We start from the raw sequence: 19,133 nt of genomic DNA, 5'->3' as shown, positions 1-19,133 counted from the left end.
TTCCTTACAGTGGTATCAGAGCATCGGGGTTAAGTCTCTGGCCGGAAAAGCCACCTACGGTAACATTGTTCTAACTCTGAAACTCTTTTATTTTTTCTTGTCCCAGTTTCCCAATCCCTTACTGTTGACCTCACTTGGCCGTGCTCGAGAAGCCCTCGGGTATCTGGTTGAGGGGCAGTCAAGGTCCCTGCAACTTATCTGTTTTGATTATAGCTCTGTGTTATTTTACTGCCACTTGTTCATATTATTATTCTGAGATATGCTATTTTCTATGATAATGTCTGGCTATAACTTGTAATCTTTCAATGAAAAATCTGTTTTTTCTATTTGGCAACAAAAAATAAAAGAAATTTTAATACAACAAAAGGTTTTTAAAATAGATGGTAAATACTCTGAAACTGTCTCTGAAGAAAAACTTCTTGAAAATTATGATTATGCTTATTCTTCAATTATTTTGAATTTGTCTAATTTTGTGATAAGAAAAGTTGGAAAACAAAATACTGCTAAAGAACTTTGGAATAAACTAGAAGAACTCTATACTGAAACATCTCTTCCCAGTAAATTATTTCTTTTAGAAAAATTTTTTAGATATAAACTTGATCTTTCTAAAAATACTGAAGAAAATATTGATAATTTTACAAAGCTAATTCAAGATATTAAATTTACTGGGGATACAAATATTGATGACTATACACCTATAGTTCTATTGAATGCTATACATGAGTCCTATGCTGATGTTAAGGCAGCTATTAAATATGGTCGTGATAATGTAAGCCTAGAAACAGTTATTAGTGGGTTAAAAAGCAAAGAAATGGATTTAAAAACAAATGCTCCTAACACCAGTAATAATGAAGTGAACTTTGTAAGAGGAAGACCTAAGTCTATAAATAATAATAATAACTATAAGTTTAGAAAACATAGCAAAAGCCGTAGTAGAAGCAGGAGTAAAAGTCCTTCTAAGACTAAGTATTATAATAAAAGAAATGATGATAAAAACACTAAGAAAGACCTTAAGTGTTATAATTGTGGGGGTAGAGGTCATTTTATAAAAGACTGTAAGAAACCAAAGAAAAATTCTCAAAATGGTTTTGCAAATGTTACTGAAGAAACTTCAGATGAAATTGACATGATTTCTGATATTAACTTTGTTGATAATACAAATAAATTTGAATGGCTTGTTGATTATGGTTGTACTTTCCATATGACTCCTTTTAAAGAAATTCTGATGAATTTCAAATCTGAAAAATTAGGATCAGTTTCTATGGCAAATCAAAAACTGAGGTGATGTTCTTGGTTATGGTGATGTTTTTCTTAATTTTGAAAATGGTTCTAAAATTACCCTTAAAGGTGTTAGATATGTCCCAGACCTTGCCCATAATCTATTATCATGCTCAACCCTAGAGGAAGATGGGTTGGAAGGGAGATGGGGTAAGGGGGTCATGAGAATCACTAAAGGGTCTTTAACCATTTTTAAGACAGAAAAGAAAAGAAACTTATATCTCTGTAAAGTACAACATGATTCTTTTTCTGGAAATGTTTCTACAGATAATAAGTCTGATTTGTGGCATAAGAGACTAGGCCACATTAGCTTAAAAGGACTTGAACTATTGCATAATAATGGTTTCTTACATGAAAAACTTGCTACTTTAAATTTTTGTGATGATTGCATTCTAGGAAAACAACATAAAGTAAGTTTTCCTTCTTCCTCATACCCAATTCCCACTTCTTCAAAATGCATATTAGATTATGTTCATGCAGATGTATGGGGTCCTGCAAATATTGATACACATAGTGGTAATAAGTATTTTCTTTTAATTATAGATAATTATTCTAGGAAAGTTTTGTTTTCCTTATGAAACAAAAATCTGAGGTTTTTGAGAAGTTTCAAAATTGGAAAAACCTAGTTGAAAATCAAATTGGTTATAAGCTTAAAGCTTTAAGAACTAATAATAGTTTAGAGTTTTGCAATAAACAATTTACTGAACTCTGTGACAAGTATGGAATTAAAAGACAAAAAACCACTCCCTACACCCCTCAACAAAATGGTGTAGCAGAAAGAATGAATAGAACTTTGCTACAAAGTTAGGTGTCTTTTAATTAGTTCTGGTTTACCAAAAACTTTCTAGGGTGAAGCACTTTTAATTGCAGCTTATCTGATAAATAGATCACCTTCTGTGCCTTTGTTTGGTAATATTCCTAAAAAACGATGGTCTAACTCTGATGTTGATTTTTCTTCTCTTCGCATTTTTGTATGCTCTGCTTTTTGTCTTGTTAATGGTGATAAGCTTGATCCTAGGTCTAAAAAATGCGTGTTTATTGGTTATCCAATTGGTGTAAAAGGTTATAGATTGTGGTTAAGAAACCAACCTGGTTTTAAAGTAGTAGTTAGTAGAGATGTAATTTTTAATGAATCTGAAATGCCTTGTCTAAATACTACTACTAAAACCACTAAAAACTATAACATTGAAAATACCTTTAATAAGGTGGAACCTAACAATCCGGATAACCAACAAGGGGTAGATGTAGAAGATAGCGAAGAAAATCAAGAAGATAATAATGAGGATATAGAAAATGAAAATCCTGAAAATACCTACCAACTAGTAAGAGATAGGGAACCTAGGGAACGTAGAATTCCTTCTAGACTTAGAGACTACCACTTAGCTTTAAACACTGAGAATTCTGAACCTTCTTCTTATGAAGAAGCTATAAATAGCTTAAACTCAAAAGAATGGTTGTCTACTATGCATGAAGAACTTAAAGCCTTAAAAGAAAATAAAACTTGGGTCTTAGTCCCTAAGCCCAAAAATGTTTTTGTCATTGACTGCAAATGGGTTTTAAAAGTTAAAGAAGAAAAAAATGACAAAAGATTTAAAGCAAGATTAGTAGCTAAAGGCTTTACACAAAAAGAAGGTATTGACTATACTGAAATCTTTTCTCCTGTAGTAAAGTTTACTACTGTAAGAATTTTACTTGCTTTAGTTGCTCAGTTTAATTGGGAACTTAAACAGATGGATGTAAAAATTGCATTTCTGCATGGAAACCTTGATGAGCAAATTTACATGTCTCAACCTTATGGATTTATTGATAAGAAAAATCCAAACCTTGTCTGTTTGCTTAAAAAAATCTTTATATGGTCTTAAACAATCCCCTAGACAATGGAATAAAAAGTTTGATCAATTTATGCATTCTTTAGAATTCAAAAACAGTGCATATGATCCTTATTTGTATTTTAAGTATGAAAACAATGTGCCTTTATTTCTTGTCTTATATGTGGATGATATGTTAATTGCTAGTCCTAGTCTTAGTATGATTGAAAGTTTACAGAAAAATCTGTGCAAAATTTTTGAAATGAAAGATCTTGAAAATGCTAAAAAGATACTTGGAATGAACATTGAAAGAAATAGGACCAAATCAACCATTTTTTTGAATCAAACATCTTATATTCAAAGTATTCTTGAAAAATTTTCAATGAAAAATTCAAAACCTTCTTCTGTGCCTCTTGCTGCTTATTTTCAATTGTGTAAAGATCAATATCCTAAAATTGATACTAAAAAAGACAAAATAAAAAAAAATGTGCCTAATTCTAATGCTATAGGATCTGTCATGTATTTGATGGTTAGTACAAGGCTTGATATAGCATATTCTGTAAGTTGCTTGATTAGGTACATGTTAAACCCTGGTTCTTCCCATTGGAAAGCTTTGAAATGACTTTTAAAATATTTAAATGGTACCAAGAAACTTGGCATAACTTTTTCAAAAAGCCCTAACGGTGCAAACTTGTTGGTTATGTGGATTCTAACTATACCAATGATAGGGACAGTATAAAATCTACCACTTCTTATGTTTTTACATTATGTGATGCATGTATAAGTTGGAAATCTCAACTTCAAAGCATTGTAGCACTTTCCACAACTGAAGTAGAATATATTGCCACTACTGAGGCAATAAAAGAAGCAATTTGGTTAAAAGATTTAATATCAGAAATTGGTATTCTAAAGGAAAAACTTGTTGTTTTCGCTGATAGTCAGTCTAGCATTCAACTATGCAAAAACCCAGTGTTTCACTCTAGAACCAAGCATATAGATGTTAGGTATCATTTTATTCGTGATGTGATAAAAAAAGGATTAATTAATCTGGAAAAAATAAAATCTGCAGATAATCCTGCAGACATGGGCACAAAATGTTTATCTATAGAAAAATTTAAAACTTGCCTTGACATTCTTAATCTATGAACTGTTATCTTTTAACCCATCTTCTGTTTTGCAGGTACTATGTCTAAGGCAATGATGATAGCCTTAAGACCCACCATCTTGGTTTGGACCAAGATGGAAATTGTTAAATAATTATGGCCCAAACCAAAGTCTGTTATCTGCACTGGATGACCAAACTACTTAAGACCCATTGGGCCACCTATCCACTTGAGCCGACCTATAAAGGTTTGACTCATCTACCCTAATACTTAACCCTACTCCTTCAGTCATTTCTCAAACCCTAATCTCCCTCCCTCATTCAAACACTGTCTACTCTTCTTCTCTTCTCCAGATGACCCCTTGGGTTCTCCCCTTAACCACTTGTCTTCTGTGTTCATCTATTCTCCAGAAATGGCTGTAAATGGGTCATTTATGGACAGCCCCTTTATATGGCTGCTCCTGTGTGGCTCATGGTTAACAAGTTAGAAACCCTCTCTGATCTTCTTCCTTATTTCTCTGAAATACGATTAAAAGCCTTTGTGGCTCAAACATTTGTGGTTTTCTGATAAAGCCTTTGTGGCTTTAAGTTGTTTGAGAAACCGTGTAAGGGTTGTGGCCTTTGGCCTCTGTAGGCCTTGGTCTTTTTGGCTCCTGAGCCATAAAATTGTCCCATGTCCCCTTGCTCCTTTATCTTGTAGTTTCTGGGTTTATTTCTTGTATTAGTTTTTCTGTTTATTAGAATCCTTGTAATTTGTTATAGGAAGGCCTGTAATTATATTTAAGTTTCTGTAATCATTTTTGTATTGTAACTTGCTGGGGACCGATCCATTCCTTACACTTTTCATGCCATATTTCATATAGTGTCTGAATCACAGTCTTAGAAGGCGCCATGTTCAATAACTTGATTGCTATCTTAAGAGTAAAACAATGTATACTGGCGAAAATTCCCCCTCTTAGAGCCTAAGTATCATATAGCCTCCAAAATAAAGAGCCTTGAAGAATAGAACTAAAGTACCTAGACCCAATAATATTAAGTGAATTTAAAATTTAAAACATGAAAATAATAAAACATGTAGGGATCAAATCCCTTTTTTTTTTTTGGCGTTTAACACTAATTAAAATAAACGAACATTCATGTGGCTAGATTTTGAAAACCAAAAGCTTACGCGAAACACAAATCAGAATATTCCTTTCTCTATCAGGGGACTATCCTCCTAAATCTTCTCGTCATATTCCTTTCTCAATTATGTTTCGCCACTTGGACGATATACCCAACTTTTTGCCAAGGTGGAATTGGGCTCCTTGAGCCTCTAATGAACGAGTCCCTTTCTTGGGCCTTTCACTTTCATGGGACATGGCTAGGGGAAAGCCTGCGAGGTCCCTTCTACCTAGTTTTTCTGTTTTGTGTGGTTGAACATTGGACTTCCTATTTATGATTCTATCAAGTACAAAAAAAAAATATAAAGATAATTTTATGAAAAATATAAAGTTGAATAATGTGTATTCTAATCTGGGAGATGAAATTTTCTATTTAAATTTTTTAATTTAATTTTTAGAAAACAAAAAGACATTTAGATCGATACATATTTTGTTAGCTAAAGTTAGTTACTATAGATTGCTCTCTTTTAATTAAGTAGAAATGGGCCTATGGCAACAAACTAATGGGCCGAGGCCCAACATCTATATATAATAGTGTAATTATTAGCGGTAATAATATCAAGTTTCAGACGAGAAGCCCGCTTTCTAATTTCATCGTCCTGTAAATGCTGCTGCGGTTCGCACAATTACATGGTATAAAAATAAAAGCATCGTAAAGGCAACAAAAACCAGGCGAAAATCGAAATCTCTACCTGAGAAATCCCTCTCCAGGGAAGAGGTCGAGACTTGTGATGTCGCAAGCTCGAGTTTACGCCGACGTCAACGTTCATCGCCCTCGAGATTACTGGGACTACGAGTCCCTCACCGTTCAATGGGGGTAAATTTACCTATAACATGCCGTGCTAAGATTTCCCCCCGACTTTTGTTCTACATTTGAAGCCATTCCTTTTTTTTTTTTTTAAATAAATTTTCTTTTTCGTGTTGATGGATTTTTCTTTTGCTTTTTTGCATATGTTTCTTGGTGAAATTGCTTTAAGAATGTGATGATTTTTACAGATATAATTATATGATACCATGTTGCATACTTGGATAGCTAGCCTATAATTGGTTGAGCAGAGGAATAAGCTTGCTGATGCTGGTTTCAAATATTTGCTGGGTAGCCTAATTGTTTATGTATATTGTGGTTTAGCCTAATAAAGTTTGATAAGAGAATTTTGTGATAAGGTAAGCGTTAACCTAGGTGTGAATTTAGCCTTTTGAGATGAACAGACCTATCTAATAAAGGGTGGGGTTGGCTTGTTTCAATCTCTTCAAGTTTGGCCCGCCAGACACAGGACTTTCTTAACATGTTACTGGGATGATACGAGTTGCAGGTTTTAGTTTGTCAAAATGGGACCTATGCTTTTCTGTTGGAATCCATGAAAATGACGCAGGAATTTGAACATCAATACCTAAATGGCCTTGCTGAAGCTTTGATGTGATGTATAATGCAGTACCCAAACATTCCATAAGCGTCCAAGCTTGTGGGGTTTTTGTTGATGTTGTTGTTTGTGGTTGAGAGGAGCAATATTTTATTGGTTCAGCCTTGGGACATATAACATTAATCATTTCGTCGAATCTGTCTTAAATCTTGATTTAGCTTTTGAGTGGACTGTAAATGTTCCTCATCTCTTTGATCCATTTGACTTTGAGTTCAAATAATGATAGCCTACCAAATGCATCAAGGGTAATTTATACAACTTTAGTTTATAGAAGATGTGGAGTTCAGTACAAAAGAACTATATTTGTAACTTAAGTTGTAATTTTACCAAAAAGGATCTTTTTAAAGTCCTTCCAATTAGAACATTTCTCTTTGAATTACCATGTTTTGTGAAACCTTTGTTTCCTTCCAGTGAACTATCTTCTGCATAGTACCAGCTAGTTAACCATAACAATCTCATGCTAGCCCTTGATGATGATGGTTCTGGTAGAAAGAAGCTGGATTCTTTTTCCAGATTAGCTACTTATAATGCTGAATCATTGACGTTTTAAAAAATTTCAGAAGTAACTCCATTTAATTGCTACAGTGATTGGCTTCACAATTGAAGAAATATAATGATGGGTTATTGCATTGCCTTCCCATCGTTCAATGGTCAAATTCTCTAGGATCAAACATATGGGACTTATGAAATGATCCTGGTCAAATGTCCACCCAATCCAGTGCAAAAGACATGGATAATCTATGAATATATTTGATTTGTCATATTTCTACTTCTACCCTTTCCTGGTTACTTTGGGATAGTATAGAATATAATTCTAATCCTTGGACTTGGGTCACAAGTCAAAATTAATATCTTTATATCTTAAATAATTGTCCTTGCAATGATTTTGATTTATTCAGGCCTTCTTAGTTGGCTCACTGATGCAACATTTTATTCTAATACTGGAGAGTGTCTTCACAAATCATATGTTTGTGTCACCGAGGATCACAAGCAGTGCTTTTATTATTGTTAGTGTTTGTACATTTCTGCATTGCCAAAATTAGTAGCTACGTCAAGCTGACAAATTGAGTTAGTGGATCATATACATCATGTCTAGAAGTAAATGTGTTTCTAAAGCAGGACAATCCTAGAAAAGAAGATTAAAAGGTTTAAGGCAAGGTTCTTAGGTGATGCAATGGAAGCTTTAAGATGCGTAAATCGATGGAAAAAGAATGAGATTGAATAAATTGCCGATAGGATGAGGATGTTTCATGGTTAATTTGTGATTTCTGGGTAATTTCACACTGAACTGATTGAAATACTCCAATTATTTCTGATTACACATTCATTTCGTGGTGTGTTTAGTGATCAAGATGACTACGAGGTTGTTCGTAAAGTGGGAAGGGGAAAATATAGTGAGGTCTTTGAAGGTATAAATGTCACGAACAACGAAAGGTGCATCATCAAAATTCTCAAACCAGTCAAGAAGAAAAAGGTAATGTTCATCATTTCTTTGGTAGAGTATATGAAAAAATGTTGATATACAGTTTAATTTGGAGTTTGATGTGTGGATAATGAAATGATCTGGCATCTATATTACTTGTAATAAGCATCTCTTACACAACATAAATTTGAGTTTATCCGAGCTTTTCTAAGATCTTATGCTACTAAATATTCTATAATGTATGATTCAGTCCACAACTATGTTGCGTTCCTCCTATTATAGTTATTTAAATTTCTCTTGAAGGGTTTCTTCGAAGTTGTAAAGAAACATTCCATGACTATTAAGATTGTGTAGAGGTTACTTATGGTCCACCTGAAAGTAATCATTTGTTTCATGGTGCAATGTATAATGCTCATGGTACATGGTACATTTGGAACTACGTTCAATTGGTGCGTTCTGGAACTAGTTAATTTTTAAGGAAAACACAGTATATTTATCCTGTTGTAATGGTAGGTCTTATATGTGCTGATGCACTTTTCTGCTTGTTGGGTAGCTTATCAAGTAATGATTCTCATATCTGGATTTAAATAATGGTTCCCAAAATCTCTGACTGATGAGCATCCAGTGAACATATTGTTATATGACAAGCTTTCTGTTGAATAGTACTTGTTGCATGTTAATGATAATTTTCTGAATTTATGCAGATAAAGAGAGAGATAAAGATTCTTCAAAATCTTTGTGGAGGTCCAAACATTGTGAAACTGCTGGATATAGTTAGAGATCAGCATTCAAAAACCCCTAGCTTGGTTTTTGAATATGTGAACAGCACTGATTTTAAAGTCTTGTACCCAACATTGACAGATTATGATATACGCTACTATATATATGAGCTTCTCAAGGTTTAAGTACCCTGTCACAATTAATATCTATTTCATATATTTTTGTACTTCTCTGTCTTTTGAGTTTTCTTTTTTTTGTTACCTTAATTACCATCAATGAGTTCATGCTTCTCTGCAAGTTGATTCACATTAATGAAGTTTTCTTGATAGCAAACATGACTGATGGAATTATCGTACTCCTGTTTGATCATGTACCGGAGTGATCTGGGAAGAAGATATAGCACAGAAACAAAATCTTAAAAGCATTATTTCTCTCTGAAGAGAGCATCCTATCTTCCCCAGAATTTAAGTTTTTTCTAATTACAGTAAAGTGATTATGTTATCGGTGGTTGGACCTGTTTCTTTAGCCTATAATTAAGCAAGCTGGACATTTGAGATTATGAATGAACCGTTCAGAAACTGAGCTTTATTCAGGCATCACCTCAGGGCTCGGGACATTGATCTGTAGTACATATCTAAATTAGTTATAGGAATGAAATTATGTGTTCACAATAGGTGTAATGGATTGTGTACAAGAACAGCAGGCATATATTTTTAAACTTCTCCAGCTACTTCATAGAAGTATTTACTATTGCATATGTGGAGGCTAATGTATATATGAAGATCAAGCAACGGGCTTATCACATCTATTAAAATAAATGAACTGCAAATGCTATTTTCTTATTGCTTCTTCGTGCTGTTCGATATAAATGATGCATATACTGTAACCTAAAAATATGTTGGAAGTGTCCCTTCTCTAGTATCTTAACTCTTCTCATAACTTGCAATATATGCTTATTTTTGCAAGTTTTTCCATACAGGTTGTTGCTCTTGAGTAGTAGGTTCGGAGTCACTGATGTACAATGCTAAAAGCACTGCTTTACTGTTTCAAATTCTTGTGATGCATATTAGAGAATTCCAGCAATTTTATTAAACTTGAATCCTAATTCATGTTTTTCTTGTAACATTTATGGGGTTGGAGAGGGGCACTTTGTTGTGCTGAATCAAGCTGATGGTTACATTGTTTTTTGCAAATATTAGGGTTGATCTGATTGTTTTAGTCGTGGTGACAAGCATTCTATCTGAGTTTGTTATTGCATTAGCTGTACTATTACGCGTCTCTTGTTGGTTAGCCTGTCTGCAACTTTTCCATATGTCTATAAACAACTCTAGGTTTGACTGATCATTCAATATTTTAAAACTGTAGGCACTAGATTATTGCCATTCACAAGGGATAATGCATAGAGATGTCAAGCCTCACAATGTTATGATTGATCATGAATTGCGGAAACTTCGATTGATTGATTGGGGACTTGCTGAATTTTATCACCCTGGCAAAGAATACAATGTCAGAGTGGCTTCAAGGTTGTCATTTTACTTTTTCTTTTTGTTTGGGAGGGAAAGGGGAAGCTAGCGACTTTAGAGCAAGTTATCCCAACACCCTTTAATTGCCCAACTCAAATTATATGCTTTATGCTACCAACCATGTCCTGTAAGGTTTGGCTGATCCCCAAAAAAAAAAAAAAAGAATGAAGGAAGTTAAGAAGTAAAATTGAGAGAGAATGCTTTATGCTACCAAGCCTTGCGTGTAAATCTGGTTGATTCAAGATAATGATTTATGAAATCTTCTCAAATGCTTTTGCTAATGCCAATATAGTGTTCAACAGAAGTACTCATTCTATTGTCTTGGTCACCTATGATGTTTTTGTCTTTCAAACTATTTTTTAGATACTTTAAGGGGCCTGAACTACTTGTGGACTTGCAAGACTACGACTATTCTCTAGACATGTGGAGCCTTGGTTGTATGTTTGCTGGAATGGTGAGAATCATTCTTGTTAACATCTTATATATTTGCTTTCAGTTATTAATATTTTTGTCATCGTTTTCTTTTTCAGATTTTCCGTAAAGAACCATTTTTCTATGGTCATGATAATCAAGATCAGCTCGTCAAAATAGCTAAGGTACTTTTAGTTCTAAAATCAGCTTACCTTAACTGGCAACTGTATTAAAAGTTGCATTCTATTAAAATAATGTGTTAATTCATTCTTCTAAATAATTTTAAGTGCTGTTGCTCGTTTCCCATCCAACAATATACTTGACTACTCGAACAAAGTTGGTTAATAAGCTTTCTACACTTCGTTACTTACAGGAAAGTTCATGCCTGTTTCAATTTGAAGGATGTGGTGCTGTAATTTAAATATTACAAAACCTATATCATGCTTGGGCCCACTAAATTTCAGTTATCTAGATTTCTAATTTGTGGTCCTGTCATTATGGATTCAACATCTTTCAGAATTTTTCTAAATCATCTTTTTTTTCTCAACAGAGTTTCACATTTTCTAGGAGCTAAATATCAAATCCTTTGCCAAATAGTTTCTTTGCTGAATATATGAATTTAAAATGGCTTCCAAAAATTTAAATATGCAACTAAAGTTTCCATATTCTTCAAGGGAATTTTTTTTAATGAAAATTTGATGCTCAAAGTTTGAGATATGTAGATCATAATGATTTCTACGTGCTTGATTGCTGTGCATGGACATACTTCTGTTACATCAACCCTTTATGGTGATATCTTTATGTTGTTTTCATCATACTGTTACTCTATCCAGTGTTATTTCACTTGTTTACATGGATGAGAAGTTCCTGTCTACCCTTTCTTCACTATTATATTTGATATACATTTTAATCTATGCTTGAACAGCTTATTCTGACTGATGCGAATCAGTGTTGCATGGGAAATAACTTGTTTTCCTCCTACATACATTTTGCCTACTATTCTTGATTGCTTGCTCGTTTCTTTTGGATTACATGACGTAGCATCGTTATTCATCCGTCTTCTTATTATTCTCTTTATACCAGATCTTCAGCAAATTCTCATCTTTAATTGATGTTTTAGTTGAGTTTCTCTCTGTTCATTTACAGAGGCCCTTTTATGTAAGTCGTAACATGATAACTATAAAAAGATGCGCATAGATGAACTTGTCTGAGAGAAATTTAGCATCAGAGTAAATTTACTGGACTTCAAATGGAACAGCGTGTTATTTCCGTATGAAAAAATACAATTGCAGTTTGTTCTTGGGTTTGTATTAATAATGTTAGCTTGTAGAGGGAGCTTTTTAGGGAAAGTTGAAATCTCGTGCAATCTGTCTTGATGTTGGGCCCAATTTGCTTGCTGACTTGTACTTGTCTGGTTGTTCTGGGTTAGGTAAGAGTGTGGTATTGTATACATTGAGTGGGTGCTTTGTGCCAGAACTGAGGAAAGTTGGCTTTTGTGTTTTCCTGTTGGTATTGAGTTGAATTCCTGATTATGATAAAGTATGCTTGATATGCAATGATTGTTATAATTTTGGGTGGAACCAGTAAAATTGGGTTTCTTTGAAAGCCCATGATCCTTTGGGTTCCTGTAACAGAGTTGAAGAATCTAATAATTAAGGCTTGTAACGCAGCATCCAGGATGCTGCAGATCTGGTCTGTTTTTGCTGAAACATGAAATTAATGCTGCAAGGGAATATAGATGGTGATTATCTTATGTGGATCCATGTTTACATTGAAATGTGGATATGATTAGAAAATACTGATTTTCTGTTTGATAGTTTGTTGCTTGACAAGAAATTGAGTGCTTGCATGGATGTGCATACTATATGCAGTGAATGATTTGGTCCGTTGTATTATCCCGTAGTTTTGTGTAATCAGGCTTGTGAATGTTGTTTGATTTTTTACTTATCAGTTTGTGATATCCATCCAGCTCAGACATAGGGTTTAAAAAGTTATGTCAAACTGTGCAGCAAGTTGTGATTTTCAGATATGAAGATTTTGTTTTTACTTTTGGAAATAAAGATGCTTCTGGTGACATTTGACATCACAGGTACTTGGTACAGATGAGTTGAATGCATATCTGAACAAATATCGTCTTGAACTGGATCCTCAACTTGATGCTCTTGTCGGAAGGTACTTAAATGTGCTTTGCTTCCATTGCCTTCCGAAAAGCACGAATTCCTGAACAGAAAATGAACAAAAATTATGCTACTATGTCAATCCCATGGAGAGCAACATGTTCATTCTCTTGTATTTTCTGGGAATCATGGTTGACCAAGGAAACCACATTGTTGCATACGGAGCCATTAAATTTTCCCTCTTATTCAAGGTTGTGAGTGATAACTTACCATTCTTATTGCCCCTCAGGCACAGTAGGAAACCCTGGTCAAGATTTGTCAATTCAGACAATCAGCATCTAGTTTCGCCAGAGGTTTGTATATTCTGCCTTTCAAGACATTTTGAGATCTCTTTTTTACCTTACAAATTATATGTGCAACACAATTTTTGATTTCTTCTGGTTTCACAATATGACGAGCAGGCCATTGATTTTCTTGACAAGCTTCTCCGTTATGATCATCAAGACAGGCTTACAGCCAAAGAAGCAATGGTAATATCGAGGCCTCTACTTTTTTTCTTTTTCTTATTTTCTATGCAGCCTGGGTCAGGTTTGTGCCAGGTCTAGGGGCAACGGGCTGTGGGATTCAGAATGAAAATTTATCCTCGTCTTGTTTGCAATATTTGAACTTATTTTCCTTCTTAGAACTTTTTCTTTACAATGTGCGAGATATGCTTGATTGCTCCAACGATTTTCTTCCTCTTATACAAGGACCACCATAAATAATATATATTTCATAACCAACTGACAATGGCCTTTATATAACTTCACATAGTTAGATTGATGAGGTGGTCCTCCTTTCAACCTGCAAAATGAAAATAAAGAACTTGAAGTGAACCTAATCTATAGAAAATTTGCCCTTATGCTGGATAACCCTTCTAAATGAGATTTTGATAGCTTGGTCTGCTATTAGCATTATTCTGAAGCCTTTCAATTTTTTGTTTCAGGCTCATCCATACTTTAACCAAGTCAGGGCTGCTGAAAATAGCAGGATGCGGATGCAGTAGTTGGACATTTCGTACTCGTGAAATCAAATGATGTATGAAGCCCGTCTTTATGAATTTGGTACTTCAGGCAAGTATGTGCCCGACTTAAATAGATTTGTGATGGAGAGATGGGCTTTCATTCTTTCTTGTTGACATTCTTCGAACTCCACCACAAAAGATTGTATATGACGATACTCTGCTTCATTAAACGTAAATGCCTGTCTGGGACTTTGTTACTCTTAATTGCTGTTGACGCTCGTTTTTCACTGTCAACATGTAGTTGTTGATGTTATACAGTAATAGTAATAGTAATGTTTGATGGACTACCAAACTTTTGTTTTCTGCTTTATAATATATTTCTACCTCATCTGCCGTTGATCTAAATGTGCTAATTGTTTACATATTTGAGTCGGCGTAAATGACTATTTGGGATTATTTAGAACTTCCAAGTTTCAGGACCATCTAATATTGTCTTTGACAACTCTGCTTAAGCCACTGTAAGATCATTCGAGGTTTCTCTTCCTTTTCACATCTGCTTGGCTACATTCATGTACGTGCTTGTTCGTATTTGAAATAAGTTGGAGAGTCAAATATGTTGTTACATAATGCACACTCCTTCAACAAGATTGAATTAAGGTCTCGAATTTTGTGATCTGAACTAAGCATCTAAATTACTTTTGATGTTTCAGCATTTGTTATAATCTTAGCAATCACAAAAGGTAAGCTTTCGTATTTCTACGACTGTGTAAAAAGGTTGTCAATCGATCGTCTAAGTTGATTTTCCAGTCTCCTAAACTAGGGATGACAATTGGGCGGATCGCAGACCTGTCCCAATTAGTCTTAATTGTTGGAAAATGTAATCCATAAAATAAACAATCTCGCATATGACAAATGATATATGTTCATGCTAATTAATCAAAATCATATAGGCACATAACTATGAATCGAACTAATTTTTAGTAGCGAAAGTATATTCATCCATGTATTCGGATCAGTTTCGTCTATAAGCCCATGCTTTTGATTGAATCACAACCACATTGTCTTTCTTGTTGATTTGAGATTACTCCATAGTCTTCTTCAATATCTCACCATGTTGGATTTGCTCCAAACATTGTGGAAATTACTCGTCTTGGTGGAGTACTATCAGAGCAACTCATTTAGACACTCAAATCTATGGAGTCTATAGTGCTGGTCCAAGTAAGGACGTAGAGAGAAATATAGAGAGTATTTGGAGATACTATTGTGATCAATCCATTTGAATCACACTTGTGTTTTTGTGTCTTCATGTACCTTATTGATAGGTGTACTCAACCCTCTCACTAAGAGGAGTCCTTATCCCAACATATATTTGGACAATTGGAAGGCTATAAACTCTATCTTAAATAGGGTCTATCTGAAAAGAATCTTTATCTAATATGTACTTAGAAAACTCAAACTCTATATCAAATATGGATATATATTAGGTCACGGGTCCAGAAACCCAACTGTTCAACATTAACAAAATTCAGATCCGAACCCCGTGGGCGACGTCCTTGTGCGGTCCTGTCAAAACCCTCCATCTACGCTGATCGTCACCTGCATTGCCCAACTTGGTAGAGCTTGATTAATTTTATAAAGTTAATATTAAATATTTGGGTAATTACAACCATTCCTCTGAAATTTAACATAATCAAATACATTCTCGTTGTTTGAAAAATTACAAATACCTTCTTAATATTCCTTATAGATTATTTATTTTACTCACCCTTAAACTTTTTATACTTTTTAAATGTTTTTTTAAAAAAAAAGTTCAACAAAAGTAAATTATTATTCACATAATCGTCTAGGGACTACATAATTATATTCTATTTAGAAAGTATTTATAATTTTTCAAAAAACGAAAGAAATTTATAACTATACCAAACCTCATAAAGGTAGTTGTAACTTATCCTAAATATTTTCTTAATTCAAATTACGTGACATTCATTACAAGAACCATAGTATATAAGTCAACAATAGATGGGATGGATAATGTTATCCCAGTATTTTCTCTCTAACTAAGCTCAAAAGTATCTTGCCAATTTACTTCCAAGGTAAAATAATATAAGTAGCTGAAATATTTACTACCAAATCATATTGTTACTGTCAAAAGTCCATGTTCAGAATCATGGTCAAACTAATGGGATCTATGATGAAAACACAACGCCACCCTAGAAGGTAGACTGAGAGCCAAATTTCGCCGCTTTTGCTATATATTTAGACTCAGTTAAGATAGATCAATATCCATATCCGGCAGCTGCTATGATATCCGAGCTCAAAGCTCTATGATATGCAAGCTCAAAGAAGAATGTTCACTGTCTAGACAGACATTTGAAGAGTATGGCGAAATTGAGGAGCCGGTACCAGAAATGTTGACCGGCAACAGTTTTGCCATAGCATATAAGGGCAGAGAAATAGACAGATAATATAGACATACTCCGATCGAGTTTCAATACACTTAAAAAGTTTAGAACATCATTCAGCAAGTACTGAAACAGCTTCGGACTAAACACATTGACAGATTAGAGACATAGTTGAAACCCATTGTTTGATACTCATACCAGCTTCTTATCACTTCTTCAGGTGGGGAAAACAAGCGTAGAGATCGGCCTTGGGATGTTTAGCTTCAGCATGTTCCTTGCATTTCACCTCTGATGTAGTGCAAATAAATGTTTGCATGCAGACCTTGCACTGCAAAGTAGAACCCCGATGATCATTCACTGAAACACTTCTTGAGTAGAATTAAATGTGGAAAGATCAGTGCAATTTTATATCAAGCAAAGAATGATAAAGTCCCAAGGGGAATGTATCACATGGTTACTGCTATGTTTTCTTTTCCCTTTTACAAATTTTGCCTTATCATGCGTTGCACTTTGGACAGGCTGATAAGGGGGAGGTGAAGGAGTTTTCAGCTAGATGAAAGCAAAGGTTCTTAAGCTAAATTGCCATACCATAATTACACGACTTAAGGGATGTTTGGAGTAGCTTAATTTAAGTGCTTATAAGGAAAAAGTGTTCTTGATTTACAACGTACGCTTTTGAACGACTTAAATTAAGCCATTTAACACCAAAAGTTATAAATTTTTCCCTTAACAAACTTTGCAGGTTATTGGCAAATTCGTACATATTAAGCTTTTTCCCCAAACACTCCAATTTTAGATTTTTCTACATTCCACTTCTGTTTTCAAGTACTCCCAACTTTTCCGACAAGTAACTTACAACTTTTTCGCAATTTACTTACACCAGAAAAGCAAAAGCTATTGCAAATGCTCCCTTAGTCTACTATGGGTGTGTAAGTTTGTGTTGTTGAGCAATTGGATAAAACATTTTGAAGCTTAATTTGATTTCTTATATAAATGAATTATCATATCAGCCACCTAAACCTAATGTATCTATAATAATGAACTGCATCATATATTCATAATATGCAACGTAATCCAACTTTACTTCTGAAAGTTACTTTTATTCCTCAACTAAAACCTATTCAACCAATGCATTTTCGCATCCATATCCGGACACCTTCTACTCACTGAAATTGGTGTACTTCTGGGATTGAAATTAAGCCATTCCTTAGCTACAAAGTCATGAAATGGTAAAGCAAATAGTGTCTGTTTTCTTAACTTACCAGAATTGGACTAACTGTGAACAGCCAAAATTTGACCATGTAGGATGATGATGATCAATCATCTCCTTTACCATCGAAACTACACATCAAATATGGACTAACATGCAGCATAAATACATGTGAAAACAACCTCGATCCCTCAAAATGAATCAACAAAAAGAGAACCAAGAGCAACATAAAAAAAGCTTTTTTCTGACGATGGACGTGAATAGAATCAAATTTGATTTGCTCTACACGAAATTGTTTTATAATTTAGTTTTAGAGGTCATAAGGCATTAGAAACGGGTAAAATGCAATTTACCCCTATGTGATACGAAAAAAGACCAAAAAACCTGCTTGTGAAAAAAATTAGCAAAATACTCCTGTGTTTTGGAAAATAAAGCAAATACACCAATCTAACCCATAGATAGGGGTAATTTGCTTCATTGCTCGCAACACAAGAGAGTAATTTGCTATTTTCTTTCTCACACAATGTTTTTTACTCATTTCCATATCACAAGAGATAAATTGCATTTAACACCATTAGAAACTGTAAAATTCGCTTCAGCAGAGATCGCAATTATTAGGCGTACATCCGATAAAAGCAATTAGAGAAGTAAGAAAAATTCAATATCTGTCACATTCTTGAAAAGCTCAGTACTGAAGCAAACATTTATAGTCAGTCCTTTTCAGCAAGAAGTTCTCAAGAAACCACTGATGATTATATACAAAACATAATTTACAAGAACAGAAAACAATCATAAAAGGCATGTAAAACTGCCAGATTCAACATTATTCAGCAGAGCATTAACCCCAAAACACAACACAAGTAAACTACAAAAACTACAGGTAAGTCTACAAAAACCATAACTCTAAACTAGACTAAAAAATTTTTAAAAATAAAAACCTGGATGTTCATGGCCTTCTTGTTGGATTCAAGCTGGCTTCCTGCACAGAAAAATCAAATACACCCTCTTGATCACTTCAATTCTGGTTGCACCAAACAATTAAAAGAAGGAAAAAAAAAAAAAAAAACATTTGCACTCAAAAATTCATACAAAAATAGAGATACCCTTTGGAGCTTTGAGCTTCTCCATGTTCCTCTCGCGAGCCATCCTTGACTTCTGGCCATTGCCTCCACCCATGGCTTCTACCTGCTACTCCTTTTATTTTTTTTCCTGGATGCTCTGCCGGTCTGCCCTTCCGACCCTCAATGGTAGAGAAGCAAGGCTGAATTCTTCTATAAATAAACCGCAAAAGAAATTATTTAAAAAATTATTGTTGCAATATGGTGAGGTTTTAGGGGTATTTAATGTTGGAGAAGAGGACATATCTACGAGGAAAATGATACGCATCAGGCAGGAATTATTGACACATACTCATCATTAAACACCCACCCCCCCTGCCCATCAAAATTTAGTTGAGTTTGCGCAATTGAGATTTTATAATTATAAAATTATGACTTCGAATTCTATTAATTATAAAAATATTAAATTATTTTAATAGTAGATATATTTTTATTTT

The 19,133-nt window shown here is 34.2% G+C and overlaps 2 protein-coding genes across 2 annotated transcripts; one reads left to right on the top strand and one right to left on the bottom strand.

Annotated features, from left to right (window-relative positions):
• The first annotated feature begins 5,934 nt into the window (after nucleotides 1-5,934).
• Nucleotides 5,935-14,318, top strand: LOC105155591 (casein kinase II subunit alpha-2). The gene is made up of 10 exons (XM_011071485.3): nucleotides 5,935-6,165; nucleotides 8,114-8,243; nucleotides 8,897-9,091; nucleotides 10,278-10,435; nucleotides 10,799-10,889; nucleotides 10,966-11,031; nucleotides 12,936-13,018; nucleotides 13,253-13,316; nucleotides 13,425-13,493; nucleotides 13,949-14,318. The coding sequence occupies exons 1-10, from the start codon at nucleotides 6,080-6,082 to the stop codon at nucleotides 14,006-14,008; spliced, it is 1,002 nt and encodes a 333-aa protein (XP_011069787.1). The 5' UTR covers nucleotides 5,935-6,079; the 3' UTR covers nucleotides 14,009-14,318.
• A 2,115-nt stretch (nucleotides 14,319-16,433) lies between these two features.
• LOC105155590 (uncharacterized protein At2g23090) lies at nucleotides 16,434-18,887 on the bottom strand. Its single transcript, XM_011071484.3, has 3 exons — nucleotides 18,682-18,887; nucleotides 18,517-18,557; nucleotides 16,434-16,696 (listed from the first exon to the last, which is right to left on the bottom strand). Exons 1-3 carry the CDS (start codon nucleotides 18,752-18,754, stop codon nucleotides 16,577-16,579), a joined length of 234 nt encoding a protein of 77 aa, XP_011069786.1. The 5' UTR covers nucleotides 18,755-18,887; the 3' UTR covers nucleotides 16,434-16,576.
• Between the last annotated feature and the right edge of the window lie 246 nt (nucleotides 18,888-19,133).

The sequence above is a fragment of the Sesamum indicum genome, linkage group LG2 (genome assembly GCF_026168435.1).
Source record: "Sesamum indicum cultivar Baizhima isolate 11 linkage group LG2, ASM2616843v1, whole genome shotgun sequence".
Taxonomy (NCBI): Eukaryota; Viridiplantae; Streptophyta; class Magnoliopsida; order Lamiales; family Pedaliaceae; genus Sesamum; species Sesamum indicum.
Note: the sequence above shows the minus strand (reverse complement) of the source record. Positions and strands in the feature narration are given on the sequence as shown.